Source organism: Phascolarctos cinereus, unplaced genomic scaffold, assembly GCF_003287225.1.
Source record: "Phascolarctos cinereus isolate Bilbo 61053 unplaced genomic scaffold, phaCin_HiC Scaffold_5;HRSCAF=322, whole genome shotgun sequence".
NCBI classification, from domain to species: domain Eukaryota; kingdom Metazoa; phylum Chordata; class Mammalia; order Diprotodontia; family Phascolarctidae; genus Phascolarctos; species Phascolarctos cinereus.
Window position 1 is genome coordinate 409868273 of NW_027555958.1, and position 17304 is coordinate 409885576.

The window sequence follows — 17304 nt, forward strand, 5'->3', positions numbered from 1 at the left end:
CATAGTTGCTATGTCTTTCCAAGGTTTTTGCCTTTATGATATTGTTATTGATAAATGGTTCTACTGGTTCTATGCACTTCAGTCTGCATCAGTTCATAAATGTTTCCCCAGGTTTCTCTGAAATCACTCCCTTCATTATTTCTTATAGCACAATAGTATTCCATCATGCTTAAAAATCATAACTTGTTCAGCCATTCCCCAATTAATTCCACTGCAAAAAAAAAAAGGATGGAAAAAAAGCTTTTTTGTACTTCCTTAGTTTGAGTACATTCTGCTTAGGGTGAATCCTTCCTTTGATCTACCTTTCCTCTAATTTCCCCTTCTCTTCTTTCCACCCTATTTTCCTGTAAGGAGAAATTTATTTCTGTCCCAATGGTATTTGTACCTATGCAACATTCTTTGACTAGTTAAAAATGACAGTGAGGTTCAAATGTCAACTGTCCCTCCAAACCTGCCTCCTTCTACTCCTTCTACTTCCATGTCCCAATTATGAAAGATAATTTTCTCTAACCTTACTCTCATATTGCATGAGAGTATTATGCTTTCCCTACCTTTCCAATCTTCTTTGAATGTAACAGAACCACTCCCAGGTTGTCTGTCAAAGCAGACCTCCCCCTCTATTGACCCCAATAATAATAAGAGTTCAAAAGGAGCACATGTACCTCCTTCCAATATTAGAATATAAACAGTTTACCCTTATCTAGTCCCTTTTCATTGTTCATTCATTTTTATCATTTTATGTTTCTCTTGATTTCTGTGTTTGAATTTCAAAGTTTCTACAGAGCTCTGCTCTTGCTATCAGTAATGCTTGGAGACCCTGTATTTCAATAAAGTTCCACTGTTTCCCCTGCAGGATTATACTCAGTTTTGCTGGGCAAGGTATTCTTGGATATAAGCCTATATAGCCTTTGTCTTCTGGAATACAGTGTTCTAAGTTCTCTACTCTTTTACAGTGTTGACTGTCAAATTCCGACTGTGCCTCCTTATTATTTGAATTCTTTCTGGCTGCTTGTAGAATTTTTTCATTTTGACGTTTCTTTCCAGAAGTGATAAGTGGATTCTATTTCTATTTTGCCTTTTGGGTCTAAGGAATCTGGGAAGTTTTCATTTATGATTTCTTGAAGTATGTTGTTTTAGATCCATTTTTTATCATGGCTTTCAAGAAGTCTAATGATTCTTAAATTATCTCTCAATGTTTCCAAAACAGCTATTTTTTTATGAGATGTCTTACGTTAATTTTTCCAGTTTTTGATTTTGCTTTTAATATTTTAATAATAATACTGTCTCAAGGAGTCATTAGGTTCTATTTGGTTTATTCTAATTAACTGAGAGTTTGTTGCTTGGACAAGGTTTTATATCTCTTATGTCAAACTGTTAATTCTCTTTCCAATTTTTTTCTTCCATAGCTCTCACTCCTTTTCTATTGTTTTCCCTTAGTATTCTTCTTCCATTGGTAAAAACATTTTAAACTCTTTTTTCTTTTTAAAAACTCTTGCTTCATCTTTTCTAGGAATTATAATCTAATTTGTGTCCAACCTGTGTTTTTTCTTTAAGGCTATCCTTGTAGATGTTGCAGAGATATTCTGTTTTTCTGGGTTTGTGTCTTGAGTGCCTCTGTACTCATCAATGGTGGCATTCTTTTTCATTGTTTGTTTGCTGATCCTTCAGTCTATTTTCTTTCTGACTTTGGACTTTATGTTATGGCCAGGCTCTATGAACTTCTAGCTTGGTTATACAGCTCTTTTCTTGGAACACTGAGTATTAGACATTCAAGGGATATTCAAGCAACCAAGGGAGAACTCAGGCTGGGGGCAAGTTTTCATTGCTCCCAAAGTGGTCTGATCCAAAGAAAAGTCTGATCATTGCAGAATTCAGACTCTAGTCTGAGTTCAAGTTCCTGAACTTGACAACAGACCTATGAGCTTGCCCTATTTGGAATTTCAATAGACTGCTGCAGGATAAAAAATGTGTAACAGCCATAGGCAAATACAGATCTCTGGGACATTTCTGTGAAGCCCTCCTTCCAAGATGACATTGAAGTATTAAATACTAATCTTTGTGCTTACTTAAACAGGTATGAATCTAAGACACTATTTTCTAGCTCTTTATCTTTGTGCTTACTCAAACAGGTATGAATCTAAGACACTATTTTCTAGCTCTTTCCACAAAAATAGCATGATTTGCTGAAATCAAGGTTAACTAGATCTATAACATTCTCCTCAACTACCACATGATTAATTTTGCCAAAAGAAAAAAAAAGAAAAAGGCTAGGCTAAATGCCTAGCTTTATGGTTTTTTTTTTTAATTAGGTTTATTGAAATTTTTTTGTCTTTATACTCCAGTCATATCTGGCACCATTCCCAAGCACCCCTCCTAACTCTTATCCCAGCACTTACCCCATCCATGGAATTGAACCCTACCATTTAAGGAAGACAAACAGTTAACCAAAATTAATTAAAATGAAGATGCTGACAGTCATTGAAGAACTGGAACTAGAACTTCATGATGTCTGTTTTTTGGCTTGCCAGAGGGTTTCAAAGATAAGCTAAAATAAAGAAATCTTTTAATAGATCTATTAGTTTTTCATTAATATACTTGAAAGATCATGACAAAATAACAATTCTATCGTCAATGGAGCTAAAAACTTTTGATCTGAGCTAAGATAATGGAATTACGTTATATCTTTTACTATGATACAATACCATGTTGGCAAGTACCCTCTCAAGCTTAGATAATAAAATGGCTACTCTTTATTCAAGTAAGATCCCTTGCTTTGGATTATTGGCCTCATCTATACTAAGTAAATTTGGTTTGAGGACCCATGAAAAAGAAAAAAAATAGTTATCACAATCACATTTGATAGGGTGGGGAGAATAAAATATTACTTCTTATGATGTGACAGTGAAATCACTTGATTGATACCTGTTTATTCTTTTAAAGTACATATGTAAACAATAATCATTTGTTTGTCTAGGTGATGTTACAAATAACTAGATGAAGTTAGCTGTAAAGCAAACTCCCTCCCACAAAAAGAAAGATAGAAGTACTAGTTGAGACAGCTCTCTAAAATAGTGTGCATTCCTGGTTTAGATAGCTCAGGATTATGTCTATGGATTTTCATTGTCATTATTAAATGGCATCTTTAAACTTTTAAAAAATTACATTACTGATCACTCAGGTTTCAAAAAAATTTAAGATAGAAAAGGGCAGTATCAACCATTTTCATTATTAATGACAACAGTTAACATTCACAAAGTGCTTTAAAGTTTACAAAAGCTTTACATCCTTTATTTCATCTGATTACAAACCAGAATGTTCTACTTTATTTTTACTATAATCAGTTAGTTAACAAGCATTGTATTAAATGCTTACTATTTGTCAGGTCAGCTAGATGAGGCAGCTAGATGGCTCAATGGATAAGGCATAGAGCCTAGAATCAGGGAAGACCTGAGTTCAAATCTGATTTCAGATACTAACTAGCTGTGAGACCCTAGGGGCAAGTCACGTAACCTCTTTTTGCCTTAATCCACTGGAAAAGAAAATGGCAAATCACTACAATGTCTTTGCCAAGGAAATACCATGGATGGTATTGGTGTGCTTCATGATTACAGAGTCACAAAGAGTGGGATGTGACTGAACAATTGAACAACAATGTGTCAGGTCTGTGCTAAGCGACAGAACCAGAAAGAAAAGCAAAAACATGGCCACTTCTCTCAAGGATCTGACATTCTAATAGTAGAGACAACGTGCAAATAATTATGACTATTCAAGATGTGCAGTGTAAATGAAAAGCAACAGAAGGTGGGAGAATGAGACACATGATCTTTGGAATGACTAAGTAAACCCAAATTCCAAATTAACAAGAATGTATTACTCTTTCATGGTAATTTTAATGCCGTTTCTTCAAAAATAAAAATATTTCTTAGCAGAGTTTAGTGTTCCATTTTTAAAGATATATGTAATAACAATCTTATTTTAAAAGGAACTGTGAAGGTCTTAATAAAGGAATTAATCTGCTTCATGAATATCAAATATTAAATGCTAGGAACATCTATTTTCTTCTCTATAAAGAGATATATCATTCTTGAGTCACATGACTAACAAAATTGAGGATTAGACATTTTCTTCAGTCACTATTAATTCTCAAAAAACCCCAAAGGAGGGATTATAAGTCATAGGCAGAGCAATTACAGCTGAATCTACAGGACAAAAAGGGCAATGATTCTTAAGAAGGTAATTGCTTATGAATCAACAGTTGAGAATGCTAATCTATAATGCCCTCTCTTAATAGCCCTTCCCCTATCAGCCTCTATATTCTAAAAAGGCACATTTTTAACCCAGAGGCATATGCTTTGGGACCCACTAAGAGATTTTCTTTCTGTTACAGAAACTGTCAGAATGCTCATCCATGTCCTTCTTCCAGCACCTTGCTGCAATTACCCACAAGTCTGTGGTCAAACAATAAAGGAAAGATAAGTCCTGTAGTCTCTCAGTAATAGACAGAGTGATAGATGAATGGAAGAGGTGGAAAAAGGGAAGGAAAGAAATGATAGATTGAAAGGTAGAGGTCTGCCATCCAGTGGAGACAGGGTCCCATTAAAGAACATACCCACTGCAGAAATTATATTCTATGATGGAAAATGGGGACTAATGGGTCTAATATTAAAGGAGTTGATATAGAAGTACATTATTTCCTCTGAGACAACATCCTGCCCCAGGAAAAGGAAAATGTTGAGCTACTAGGGGCAACTGGATACCCAGAAAGGTGAACAGAGAACCAGCCTTTGGATCCAGAGAACTGTTTACATGGTAAATTGGAAAGAGAATAAGTGTGTGAGTGAGTGTGTGTGTGTGTGTGTGTGTGTGTGTGTGTGTGTGTAGGGGCAGAAATAGAACTGCACCACAGGATTTGGGATATAAGGAAACTTCTGTCTCTAGTGCCATTAGGCAATGGCTCTAGCTGAATTACATCCCTCATAAAGAGCTACTTCTGACAGTAAAGTACAACAGAAAAAAAGGAGCAAGATCTAACAAGGCAATAACAAAGAAATTGGCTAGAAGAGGGTATTCAAACTTAAAACTTCAGAAACTGAATTCCATGAGAAAGAGACAGGCTAACGAAGGAATAAATAAGCATTCACACCATGAATCAAAGAATAAAAGTCAGAATATACAAAAAAAAGGAATTAATGAAGAGAACAAGACAAAGAAATTCTTCTTAGAAAAAAACATAAAAGAAAAAAGCTAACCAATAAAAGAAGTTGGAGGGAAATAATAGGAAATACAGAAAATTTTTTGAATAAATCAGTTAACTGAGAAAGGAAAAGAGGGGAAGAATTAGATTATAAGTAAAGAAATCCTTAGAAAAAGACACAAGAAAAAACAAACAAAAGAAGGTGTAGAGAAGGGTAGGAGGTAAGGATGCAATCTGTAATAAACCATGTAACTGGGAAAGGGGGGAGATGAGAAAAAAGGGGGAAGATTAAGATTACTAAGTGAAGAAAGAAAAATAAATCAATACATTAAATATAACTAGAAAAAAAGCTAAGGCTAAGGCTGAGGTTGGGAACAAGGAAGCCTAGAGGAAAAGGACTGCCTTAAAGTAGATTAAGAAAAAATAACTGTAGGGTCAAAGAATTGACTTCAATGAGGAACAACAACAGAATTCTAATTGAGGAAAAAAACAGTAGATACACAAATGGAAGAAAATATAAAACTATTATAACATTACATGTGACTAGATTAAAAAGTCCAGTGAAATGAGAAAGGCAGATTGAATAAGGAAACAAAATACCATTCTCTGTTGCTTACTAGAAACATATCTAAAAACCAAAAAACATACATGAAATAAAAATGAGACCCTTCAATAAAATTTACTGTGCATCAGCTGAATAAACAAACAAACCAGGAGTTATAATCATTGTAATCAGACAAAGCAAAAACAACTCAACACCAATATTGAATTTTTATATTCCAAAAGGCAGTGCCTAAATTCATAAAAGAAAACTTAACTGTACTATTGTAAGAAGACAAAGATAGTAAGACAATAACTAGAGACTTTAATGTTTATTTCTCAGTGAAAAATTTAACATAAAGATAAGTAAAAGGCAAATGTAAAAAAACTGGACAAATTACTAGAGAAATTAGAATTAAAAGAGTTATAGTAATTTCTAAAAGGTTCATTATAAAATATGCTATCTTTCTTACCACCATATGGCAGTTTTGCAAATATTGACCATATATCAAGGTACAGAGATTTGCAAATAAATACAACATGGCAGAAATACTACATGCAACTTTTAAAAATCATAAAGTGATAAAAATAGTAATCAATTCAGAAAGCACAAACAAAATACATGGATCTAAAGGAAGACAATAATAAAATCCTAAATAAGTATTAAGTCAAAGAACAGCTCAAGAAACAATAATTATGTGAAAGAAGATGATAACGATGAAATAACACTCCAAAATTTATGAAATGCAGCTAAAGTAATCTTTAGAGGAAAAATACATACATTAACAAAACATAAAAGGGGATGATTAATGAACTGAATATGCATTTTTTAAAAATTAGAAGCCAAAACAATAAACAATCTCAAAATAAGCACAAGAGAAAATCTCAAAAAGTAGAGAAATAAACTGAAAAACAAAGACTATACTGATGAAACTAAAATTTAGTTCTTTGAAAAGACTGACAAAATTGATAAACCTTTAGACAACCATATTTTTTAAAAGGCAGAAAATAAAAAACAAAGTAGAAAATGGATAAAGTTAACAAAACCCAAGGAAATAAAAAGAATGATCAGAACATGGCACCGTTATATCCCAATGAAAGAAGGAACACGAAAGATAGAATTACCTTCAAAATTACAAAATACTCCATGTAGCATAACACCAAATAGAAATCTAAAATAATCCAATCTCAGAAAAAGAAATAGAACTACCTATAAAGTAACTACCTGGTTCTGATGGATCTAGAGGACAATTCTATCAAAATTTCAAAGAACAATTAACACCAATGCCACACAAATTGTTCGCAAAAATTTAGAAAGTACTCTGACAAATTCCTTTTATGAGACAAAACACAAGAATAACTACATAAATCACACAATAAAAGTAAATTCTTTCCTCTGTTTACCAGCTTACCCAGTTTGGCTGCGCCATCTGGTGGGTATTCAGGAAACTGACCCTCAGAGGGGACACTCACAGTTCTCCGTAGGCATCTCCCTTTCGTGGAATCTGTCTGCTGATCCTGGCCCCCCTCCACTGGTATCTAGGTTAAACAACAAAAAGGACACTTAATGGTGGATCGTGTTTAACTACATCATAACTGAACAAAATTATCATTAAAGAAAGTGGAGTACTCAGAAAGCCCAGCAGAAAAAATGTGGCATGGTTTAACAAGTAAGGTTACACAACACTGTAGGTTCCTTTTTCAGAGGTTTATATAGGAAGGACTAGTATTCCACATAAGGAAGATTAAGTATGTAAACACACACACACACACACACACTCTTTTACCCCATGGCCTACAAATATTCAGAAAAGTTAAAAAAGGATAATATTCCAGGAAAAAAAAAACCATAGCATTTCCAAAACAGTCTCATATTTTAGTGAGGAGAGTGGGCATCCTTGCTTTACTCCCATATTTACTGAGAAATAGGTTCCATGTAGATCTGTTGTAGGTGATATTTTCATGACATTAACAAAATGGTCTGCTATATTTATAACATAAAGAGTTTTAAGCATAAATGAGTGTTGTACTTTGTCAAGGGCTTCTACTACATCTATTAAGATATTCGTGTAGTTTCGGATGTTTGGTTTTTAATATGAATGTTTATGTTGATTATTTTCTTGATATTGAACCATTCTTGTTCTCCTGGTATAAATCCAATCTGATCATAATAAATGATTTCTTGGATAAACCATCGTAGTCCGTTTAATGAGATGTTGTTTAAAAATTGCAAATCAATATTCACTAATGATGTTGGTCTATAATTTTCCTTCTGTGTTTTATCTTTCTTCGGTTTAGCTATTAGGACTACATTTACGTCATAAGGGGATTCTGGGAGGGTGCTCTCTTTCTAAATTTAATAGAATTCTCTTGGGAATCCATCAAGACCAGGATTTTTTTTGGGGGGAGTGGGGTGGGAGGAGAGGGTAAAGGAGTTGGGGACTGGTGAGGCTAGTTCCCTTAAAATTAGCTCTATTTCTTTTTCTGAGACTGGGTTATCTATCTACTTGGTCTTCAGTTTGTATGCTTTATATTTTGAGAGTACTCCTAATTTCTTTTGTGTTCTCAGTTTTGTTACCTCATAATTGGGTATAATAGGTACTGATTATTTGTTATATTTCTTCTGGTTTTACTGTGGTTTCACTTTGCTTATTTAATATTTTATTAATGTGACTATCTGTTCACTTCTTTTTATTTAGAATGGCTAAAGAGTTATTGGTTTTATTAGTCTTTCCAAAGAACCAGCTTTTAAGTTTCATTTGTGATTTCTATAGTCTTTTGGTTTCCAGTTTATTTCTCCTCTAAATTTTAATATTTATTCATTTGGGTTTATTTTATGTTTGTTATTTGTTGGCTTTCTAATTATTTTAAATGCCTATTTAATTATTTCTGTCTTTCTATTTTTAATGCATGTTTTTAAGGATATGATTTTTCCCACTGAGAACTTCAGTTGCAACCCCAAATTTTGGTGCATTTTTTATCATTATAATTTACTTTCACATACTTACTGTTTCTATTGATTTGTTGCCCACTTTCATGGAAATTCATATAGTGCTTAAAGCTTTGTGAAACATTCTATATATATAATGCCAATTGACAAGAGAGAGTAGCTCCTGTTTCTGGATGATAATATACTTGATTGTATCAAGCCTTGGGACACTATAAGATCTCATCAATGAGATATACAATCACTCAAACAAATGAAAAGATTAGTCTAGCCATCAAGACTGGAAAAACAAAGTAGCTCAAGAACACATACTGCCCATAATATGACAAGCAGTCAGGCATGCAAACCACTAAGTTGCTCCTTCAATACATTTATGTAATATAAGCACTGCATAAGGACAGTAAGCTAGCCTAGAATGGGAAGAAGAGATAAAGTAGGAACAAACTGAGGAGTGAGCAAAATGATCTCCATCTTCTTACAACCATAAAAGCCCCATTTTTAATATCTGCTATATTGCTGCCATAATTCTGTGAATACCACAGTGTTACAAAAAAAAAATCAAAATTGACCTAAAAGGCAACGGGAAAATACATCATACAGATTTAGATAAGTCCCAGGATATTACCTGTGGCAGCTTAGTCAGAAATGGTATAAAGAAACATCATCAAGAGATACATATGACGAGAAACAGAGGTAGGCCAAGAAGGAGAGGTTAACATATGGACAGTGTAAGAAAGACAGCTAGGTAGGCAGGTGTGTGTGTGTGTGTGTTTTCAACTAAATGGCAAGACTACTTTTTTTTTTTTTGGTGAGGCAATTGGGGTTAAGTGACTCGTCCAGGGTCACACGGCTAGTAAGTGTCAAGTGTCTGGTCTGAGGCCAGATTTGAACTCAGGTCCTCCTGACTCCAGGCCTGGTGATCCATCCATTGTGCCACCTAGCTGCCCCAACACTACTATTTTGACCCCAGTTAAGTCACATGACTAGGGCAGCTAGGTGGCACAGTGGAAAGAATGCCTCGCCTGGCTCAGAAAGAATCATCTTTGTGAGTTTAAATGTGGGATGAGGGGATGAGGGGAAAAGGTTATACAGGGCTTTGATCACCAGAGGATTTTGTATTTGGTCCTGGAAGTGACAGGGAGCCAATGAAATTTATTGAATATGGTGGCGACATGGTCTGACCTGTGCTTTATGAAGAACACTTTAAGAACTGAATGTAAAAGTCAAAATGGGTACACAATTTTGAGATAAAGGCTGATACTACAAGCAAACTGGGAGAGCAAGGAATAGTTTACCTGTCAGATTTATGGAGAATGAAAGAATTTATGACCAAACAAGAGATAGAGAACATTATGAAATGCAAAATGAATAATTTTGATTACATTAAATTGAAAAGTTTTTGCACAAAGCCAGTGCAACCAATATTAGGAAGGAAGCAGAAAACTGGGAAAGAATTTTTACAATCCATATCTCTGATAAAGGCCACATTTCTAAAACATATAGAGAACTAAGTCAAATTTATAAGAATACAAATCATTCTCCAATTGATAAATAGTCAAAGGATATGAACAGGCAGTTTTCAGAGGAAAAAATCAAAGCTATCTATAATCATATGAAAAAATGCTCTAAATCACTATTGATTAGAGAAATGAAAATCAAAATGACTCTGAGATATCACATCACATCTATCAGGTTAGCTAACAAGATAAAACAGGAAAACGATAAATGTTGGAGAAGATGTGGGAAAATTGGAAAACTAATGTATTGTTGGTGGAGTTGTGAACTGATCCAACCATTCTGGATAGCAATTTGGAACTATACCCAAAGGGCTATAAAAATGTGCATACCCTTTAACCCAGCAATAGCACTTCTAGGGCTGTATCCCAAAGAGATCATAAAAATGGGGAAAGGACCCACATGTACAAAAATATTTATAGCAGCTCTTTTTGTGGTGACAAAGAATTGGAAATTGAGGAGATGCCTATCAATTGGGGAATGGCTGAACAAGTTGTGGTATATGAATGTAATGGAATACTATTGTGCTATAAGAAACGATGAGCAGGCAGACTTCAGAAAAACCTGGAAAGACTTGTATGGACTAATGCTGAGTGAAATGAGCAGAACCAGGAGAACATTGTACACAGTAAAAGCCACATTATGTGATGACTGAGTTTGCTAGACTTAGCTCTTCTCAGCAATGCAAGGATCTAAGACATCTCCAAAAGTCTCATGATAGGGGCAGCTAGGTGGTGAAATGGATAGAGCTCCAGCCTTGGAGTCAGGAGCACCTAAGTTCAAATCTGGCCTCAAACACTTGACACTTACTAGCTGTGTGACCCTGTACAAGTCATTTAACCCCGACTACCTCACCAAAAAGCAAAAAAAAGAAAAGAAAAGAGAAGTCTCATGATAGAAAATGACATCCACATCCAGAGAAAGAACTATAGAGTCTGAATGCAGATTGAAGCATACTATTTGCTTCTTTTTCTTCTGTTTTGTTTTGTTTTGTTTCTTCTTTCTTGTATGCCCTTCTATTGGTTCTAATTCTTCTTTACAACATGACTAATGTGAAAATATGTTTAACAGGAATGTATATGTAGAGCCTATATCAGATTGCATGTCATCTTGGGGGAGGAGGGAAAATTTAAAACTCAAAAGCTTATGGAAGTGAATGTTGAAAAATAAAAATTAATTAATTAATTTTTTTAAAAAAAAGAACTGAATGCAAGATGACTGAAATAGGGAAGAGACTTATGGCAGGCAAACAAACCACCAGGCTATTGCTGTATTTGAGGGGTGAGATAACAAGGGCTCGCACCCGGGAATGGTAGCGTCAGACAAGAGAACAGCAAATATATAAAAGAATATATATAATATAATATGATGAATATATCATAATACAACATAATATAATATAATGTAATATAATATAATATAATATAATATAATATAATATATAATATAATATAATATAATATAATATAATATAATATAATATAATATAATATAATATAATACAATACAAAATAATACAATATAATACAATACAATACAATATAATTCAATACAATGCAATATAATGTAATATAATGTAATATGATATGATAGGATAGGATATGATATGATATGATATAATATAATATAATATAATATAATATAACATGATATAATATGATATAATATAATATAACATAACATAACATAACATAACATAATATAATATAATATAATATAATATAATATAATATAATATAATACGACAGTTATATATACATAAGAAACATATAAGTTGGATCAATAGGACTTAACAACAAAATGTATACATGTGGTGAGCATGAGAAGTCAAGGACAACACCAAGGTTGGGAGCCTAGGTGACTAGAAGGATGATGGTGCTCTCAACAATAATGGGAAAAGTTGGGAAGAAGGAGGCCTGAAGCAAAAGATAATGAGTTCAGTTGGGGCATGTTGAGTTTAAGGTGTCTCTGTTCATTGCCTCCAAAGGCTCACTCAGTTCTCAGCCCCTTACAGTCTGACTTCTGGCTCCATCCTTCAACTAAAACTGTTGTCTCCAAAGTCACCAATGAGATCCTAACTGCCAATCATATAGCCTTATCTCAATCCTCATCTTTCTTGATTTCTTTGGCACATTTAATTGTTGAACTCTGGAAATTCCCTTCGTTCTACCCTCTCCTTCTGATTACTCTCTACTTTGCAGGTTTTCATGACACTGGTATCTACTCTTGTTTGATTAATCCTTGTCAGTTTCCTCTGCTGGCTCTTCATCCATATTCTGCACATTACCTGTGGGTATATCCCAAGTGTCTGCCTTCAGCTCTCACCTTTGCTCTCTCTACATTCTCTCCTATAGGCTCAGTTATCATCTTTATACAAATAACTCAGATATATAGATATATATAGATATATAGATATATATATATATATATTATATATATATATACATACACAGCCTTACTTTCTCTCCTGATTTGCAATCACATTATCACCAACTCCCTAGTGGACATTTAGAACTGGATTGTCCTAGACATCTCAAAGCCAACACCTTGAAAATAAAAATTTTCTTTTCCCCAAAACACGTCCCTCTTCTAAAATTCCTAGGTTTTTTTTAGGTCAAATTAGCCTTCAAATCACCCATGTTAAAAAACCATAAAGTCATAGTCAACTCCTCACTTTCCCTCATCACATATATTCAATCAGTTGCCAAGTCTTATGATTCTACCTCTACAACACCTCCCATCCATATATATTTTACTACTCACATGGATGGCTATTATCTTAGTTCAGGCCTCTATCACCTCTCACCTTTCACTACTGAAACACCCTCTTCACTGGTTTCCCTGCCTCATTTTTTGCTTCTCCAATTCATACTCCACCCAGCCAGTCATATTCCCAAAGCAGAGGTATAATGCTACTCTTCCATTCCAGAAGTTCTAGTACCAGCTTCTAGGATCAATAAAAACTTTTCTGTTTGGCATTTAAGTTCCTCCCAATGTTCCTCTTGTTCAGGATGTACAGCATTTTATCTCTCATTCTCCTATGCCTGGGATGGCTCCCTCCTCACCTCTGTCTCTTAGAATTGTTAGTTTCCTTTAGAGCCCAGCCTAGCACCATTCTGAATAAGCTTGTGTAGGGAAGGGACTGTTTAATTTTGATCTTTGTATGTCTAAAGCCTGGCAGTGTACTGGCACAGAGGAGACACTTCATCAAGGCTTAGTGGTTGATGGATTGATAAAAGGCAGCTCAGTGCTCTCTTATGATCTCTTTACTGCTTCTGGGCAGCAGCTTCCTATTAGGGATCTGATTTTGTTCTGTCCTTTTAAAATCCAAGTATTATTCTCTATTTGTCACAGAAAATAAAAAGAGAAGCAAAATAAGACTTGGGGAGCTCTCCCTTCTGTCCATCACCATTATCATCATCCTATGTGTCCTGTCCCTTCTAGGATTCTCTGCTTTTGCCCAAAATAGCTAAAATCAAACAAAACTATTTTTGTGCTGCCCTTTACCAACTCTACTCATTTGGAGCTCTAAAGCTCCTGATAAAGCTCTTACAGGACCATGGCATTTCCATATTCATCATGTTATCATTCTTTGCTTCTATCTTCTTTGCATATCTTTCTTTAAAATTAGGACTAGTCAATGAGTCCCTTTGTTCCACATAGATCTCTTTGTACAACTACCTGCTTTTTCTGCTCATCAGAATTATTTTCCCCTTGGTATCTTCAGAATTTCATTCTCAAAAACATCTCATTACTCTTATGCTAACTTTTCTTGGAAATTTTTATTCCATGGGATTCCATACCTATACTTCTTCATAGCCCTTTGAAATCTGCTCTTCCAAAATTTTTTAAAGAGAGGCAAATGAAGTCAAAACAGGATTCATATGCTGGCAGACCAGGAAGGGATCCAAGCACCAGAGGCCATGATGAGGACAAAGGGCACCTTCAGAAATCAGGTAGTGGGAAAAGTAGGTCAAAAGAATGATAGCAGAGAAGGGAATTTCTGGAGTTCAACAGGTGATTTTGAGTGCACATTGAAGCTATTTCTTTGGATTTCAATATTTCTACAAAGAAGGCAGCCAGCCAAGTGTAAGCTGAAACCAACATATCTATGTTTTAGCTCATAAAAGGGAAAGCATAAAGTCTAACCTGAGATACCTGGGGAATATGAGCAGGGAAATAAGGGAAGAGAAGAAACACATACAAATCATAATTACCAGAGAGGCACGAATATGACAAGATCTCTGCATAACTAAGATATATCTATGACTCACCCACAAAAAACCAGCCAGGATAAGATGACCTTCAGAAACATACAGGAGAAGAAAAGAGATAGATGTGTCAGTGAGAGACAACCCACCTAACCCAGTGCCCAGGATCTCACTACTTCTTCAAGCTGGACACCAGAACAACTAGTGATTTATCCTGCATGATGGGGGTTTTACAGAGATGGTAAGGGTCTCCAGCAGGCAGTATAAAAAAGTTAAACGTGAACTTCCCGACAGTATCCATATATGGTTAATTCAGAATTAGCCATGTTAGAGGAAAAAAGGTAGACAAAGGTTGCCTACTACATTTGGATTTTCATCTGAGTGTAAACACTGCCCTTCAAAGCAAGATAGATATTCCAAATATCAATTATTGTTTTCTATGCATGTAATAGGATGAGGGTCAATGTTTTCAGCGGGAGCTTTCCACCTAGCAGTTATGAAATTCCAAACAGAAGCAGAGTTTATATTAATAGAAAATGAATCAAATTTATCCTTGTCAAAATGACCTGCAGATGTAAAGCCAGGTGAGAGAAATTCATAAATCCAGATTTCTTTTGCTTTTTTAAATTGGCTGGTCCCTGCCAGATATTTCAGTCCTTCTAATTCTTTTAACTTTAATCCGATTGGCTGTACATCCCTTTATCTTTCAAAGAGAAAGTAGGATTCAGAAATCTCAACACTCCCCCCCCCCACCTCAACTCCCACACTCTCTTTGGACTGGGATGGTTCCAGGCCAGCTGGACCCTTTCCTGGCATTCAGGCGGTGAAGCATATTCTATCAGACATGGGCAATGTCTATTTGGCTCAATTTGTTAAGCCAATGAGTCATTTCTCAAGGTGATAATCTTGGCAGGCTCTTCTTCATGTATACTGCCTGGATTTACTCTTCTGCTATATTCACAAATTGATAATTGGTGTATTTAACACTCCTCCCATGTATACACCCCAAACAGACTTTTTTCCATTTCTAACAGGAAACATGCAGTGTAAGAGAGCATTAAAAGATGCCACATACTGACTTAATACCCGAGTGGTGTTGCAGACTAATATAATCCTCCCACATTCCAGCCCTATGCCTAGCTAAAGATTCGTTTTAAATCCTAACAGAACCCTCTTAATTGATCTAACACAGTAATAAGCACCCCACGGTTACTTGATTAGGGCTTAAAACAGTTGTTAGATCATTTTAGCTGGAAATTTTTTAACTCTTTATTTCAAGGGATTCCAAACCTTGCAAACACAAAAGCTTAAGAGTGAGATTTCTATTTCTGATGATATCCACAGGTAGGTGGGAGGAAGAGGACTGATAGCATCTCCTGGAACCTCTGTACATAATGGATTTCTATCATTTCCTGTAGGCCTAAAGGAAGTCAGCCAGGATCTAAAAAAAAAATTATCAGAACGCCAAACTTGTGAAGCAATGGCTTCACATACTGCCTTGCCAAAAGAAACTTAACCTACTTTTCCAAATATAGAAAGGGCAGAATGTACCCTTCTGTGTCAGTGCATTCAACTTTTTTTCAATTCACTTTTATCACTTGGGCAAAGTTTGTTTGCAATATTCTTTATTTTAAGTACCAAGTTGGAGGAAATTAAGACTTCCACTCCTGAGCAAACAGAAGCATAGACTTGAAGGGAACCTTAGAGATCATTTGTCCAACCCTTACCTTAACAAGACCACCCTCTACAACTTAACCTCCCACATGCCTCACTTTCTTCAACTACAAAACGGGGTTAATAATAGCACCTGTTTCCCAGGGTGGGTATGAGGATCAAATGAGGTATTTGTAAAAGTGCTCAGCATAGTGTCTGACACATAGCTGGCACTACATAAATAAATGTTTATTCCCTTCCTTTCCCTTTTCTTACAGCATAGCTGAGAAGTAGTTTCTAGCCTAGACATGGAGACCTCTCCCAAGGAGGAACCTGATACTTTTCTAGGCAGCCCATCCTATTTTGGGACACTGATGGTCAGAACCTTTTCCTTCCATTGAAACTACACCTGCCTCATCATCACTCCCATCTTTGGATCCCAAGCTCTGCATCCTAGGAGGGCAAACAGGGCAACCCTAATGCTCTTCCAGAAGTAATGAAACATAGCTATCTTGTTCTCTTTAAGACTTCTCTTCTCCAATTAAGAAAACCAAGTTTCTACAACTAATTTTTGTATTGCATGTTTTTCACTCTCCTCACCCTGGTAGCTCTTCTCTAGATGTACTCAAGTCATCAATGGCTCTCCAAAAACATGGTGGCCAAAAACTGAACTCAATCCAGATGTGGTTTGACTAAAACAGGGCAGAGAAGTACTCTTACCTCCCTCTTTCTAGGTTTATTTCATGCAGCTCAACAACACAAAACTTTTCTTAGATGCTTTCTCACATTGTTGCCTTATATTGAGATTATAATCTGAAAAATATCTGGTGGCTGTCACAGATTAACTCTGGTTTAGCTACCCCCTTCCTTATCTTGTACTGATAGAATTGTGTTTATTTATTTTTTTTAAATATAAATGTATTTATTTTCAGTTTTCAATATTTACTTCCACAAGATTTTGAGTTCCAAATTTTCACCCCAAGATGGCATGCATTCTGAATATCCCTTCCCCTAGTCTGTCCTCTCTTCTGTCTCTTCCCTCCTTCTCTTATCCCCTTCCCCTTCTATTTTCCTGTAGGGCAGGACAGACTTCTGTACCCCATTTCCTATATTTCTTATTTCCCAGTAGCATGTGAAAACATTTTTTTAAACATGTTTTTAAAACTTTAGGTTTCAAATTTTCTCCCTTCCTCCCTCCCCAACCACCCTCATTGAAAAGACAAGCAACTCAATATAGGTTATAC

At 35.3% G+C, this 17304-nt stretch overlaps 1 protein-coding gene across 8 annotated transcripts in view; it reads right to left on the reverse strand.

Annotated features, from left to right (window-relative positions):
- RASAL2 (RAS protein activator like 2) overlaps positions 1 to 17304 on the reverse strand; it is a 335304-nt gene that overhangs the window by 148718 nt on the left and 169282 nt on the right. For all 8 annotated transcript variants that reach the window (XM_078156478.1, XM_078156477.1, XM_020984301.2 and 5 more), the window contains exon 3: positions 7147 to 7273. In XM_078156478.1, coding sequence (XP_078012604.1) covers positions 7147 to 7273 — 127 coding nt within the window. The remainder of the gene's footprint in view (positions 1 to 7146; positions 7274 to 17304) is intronic.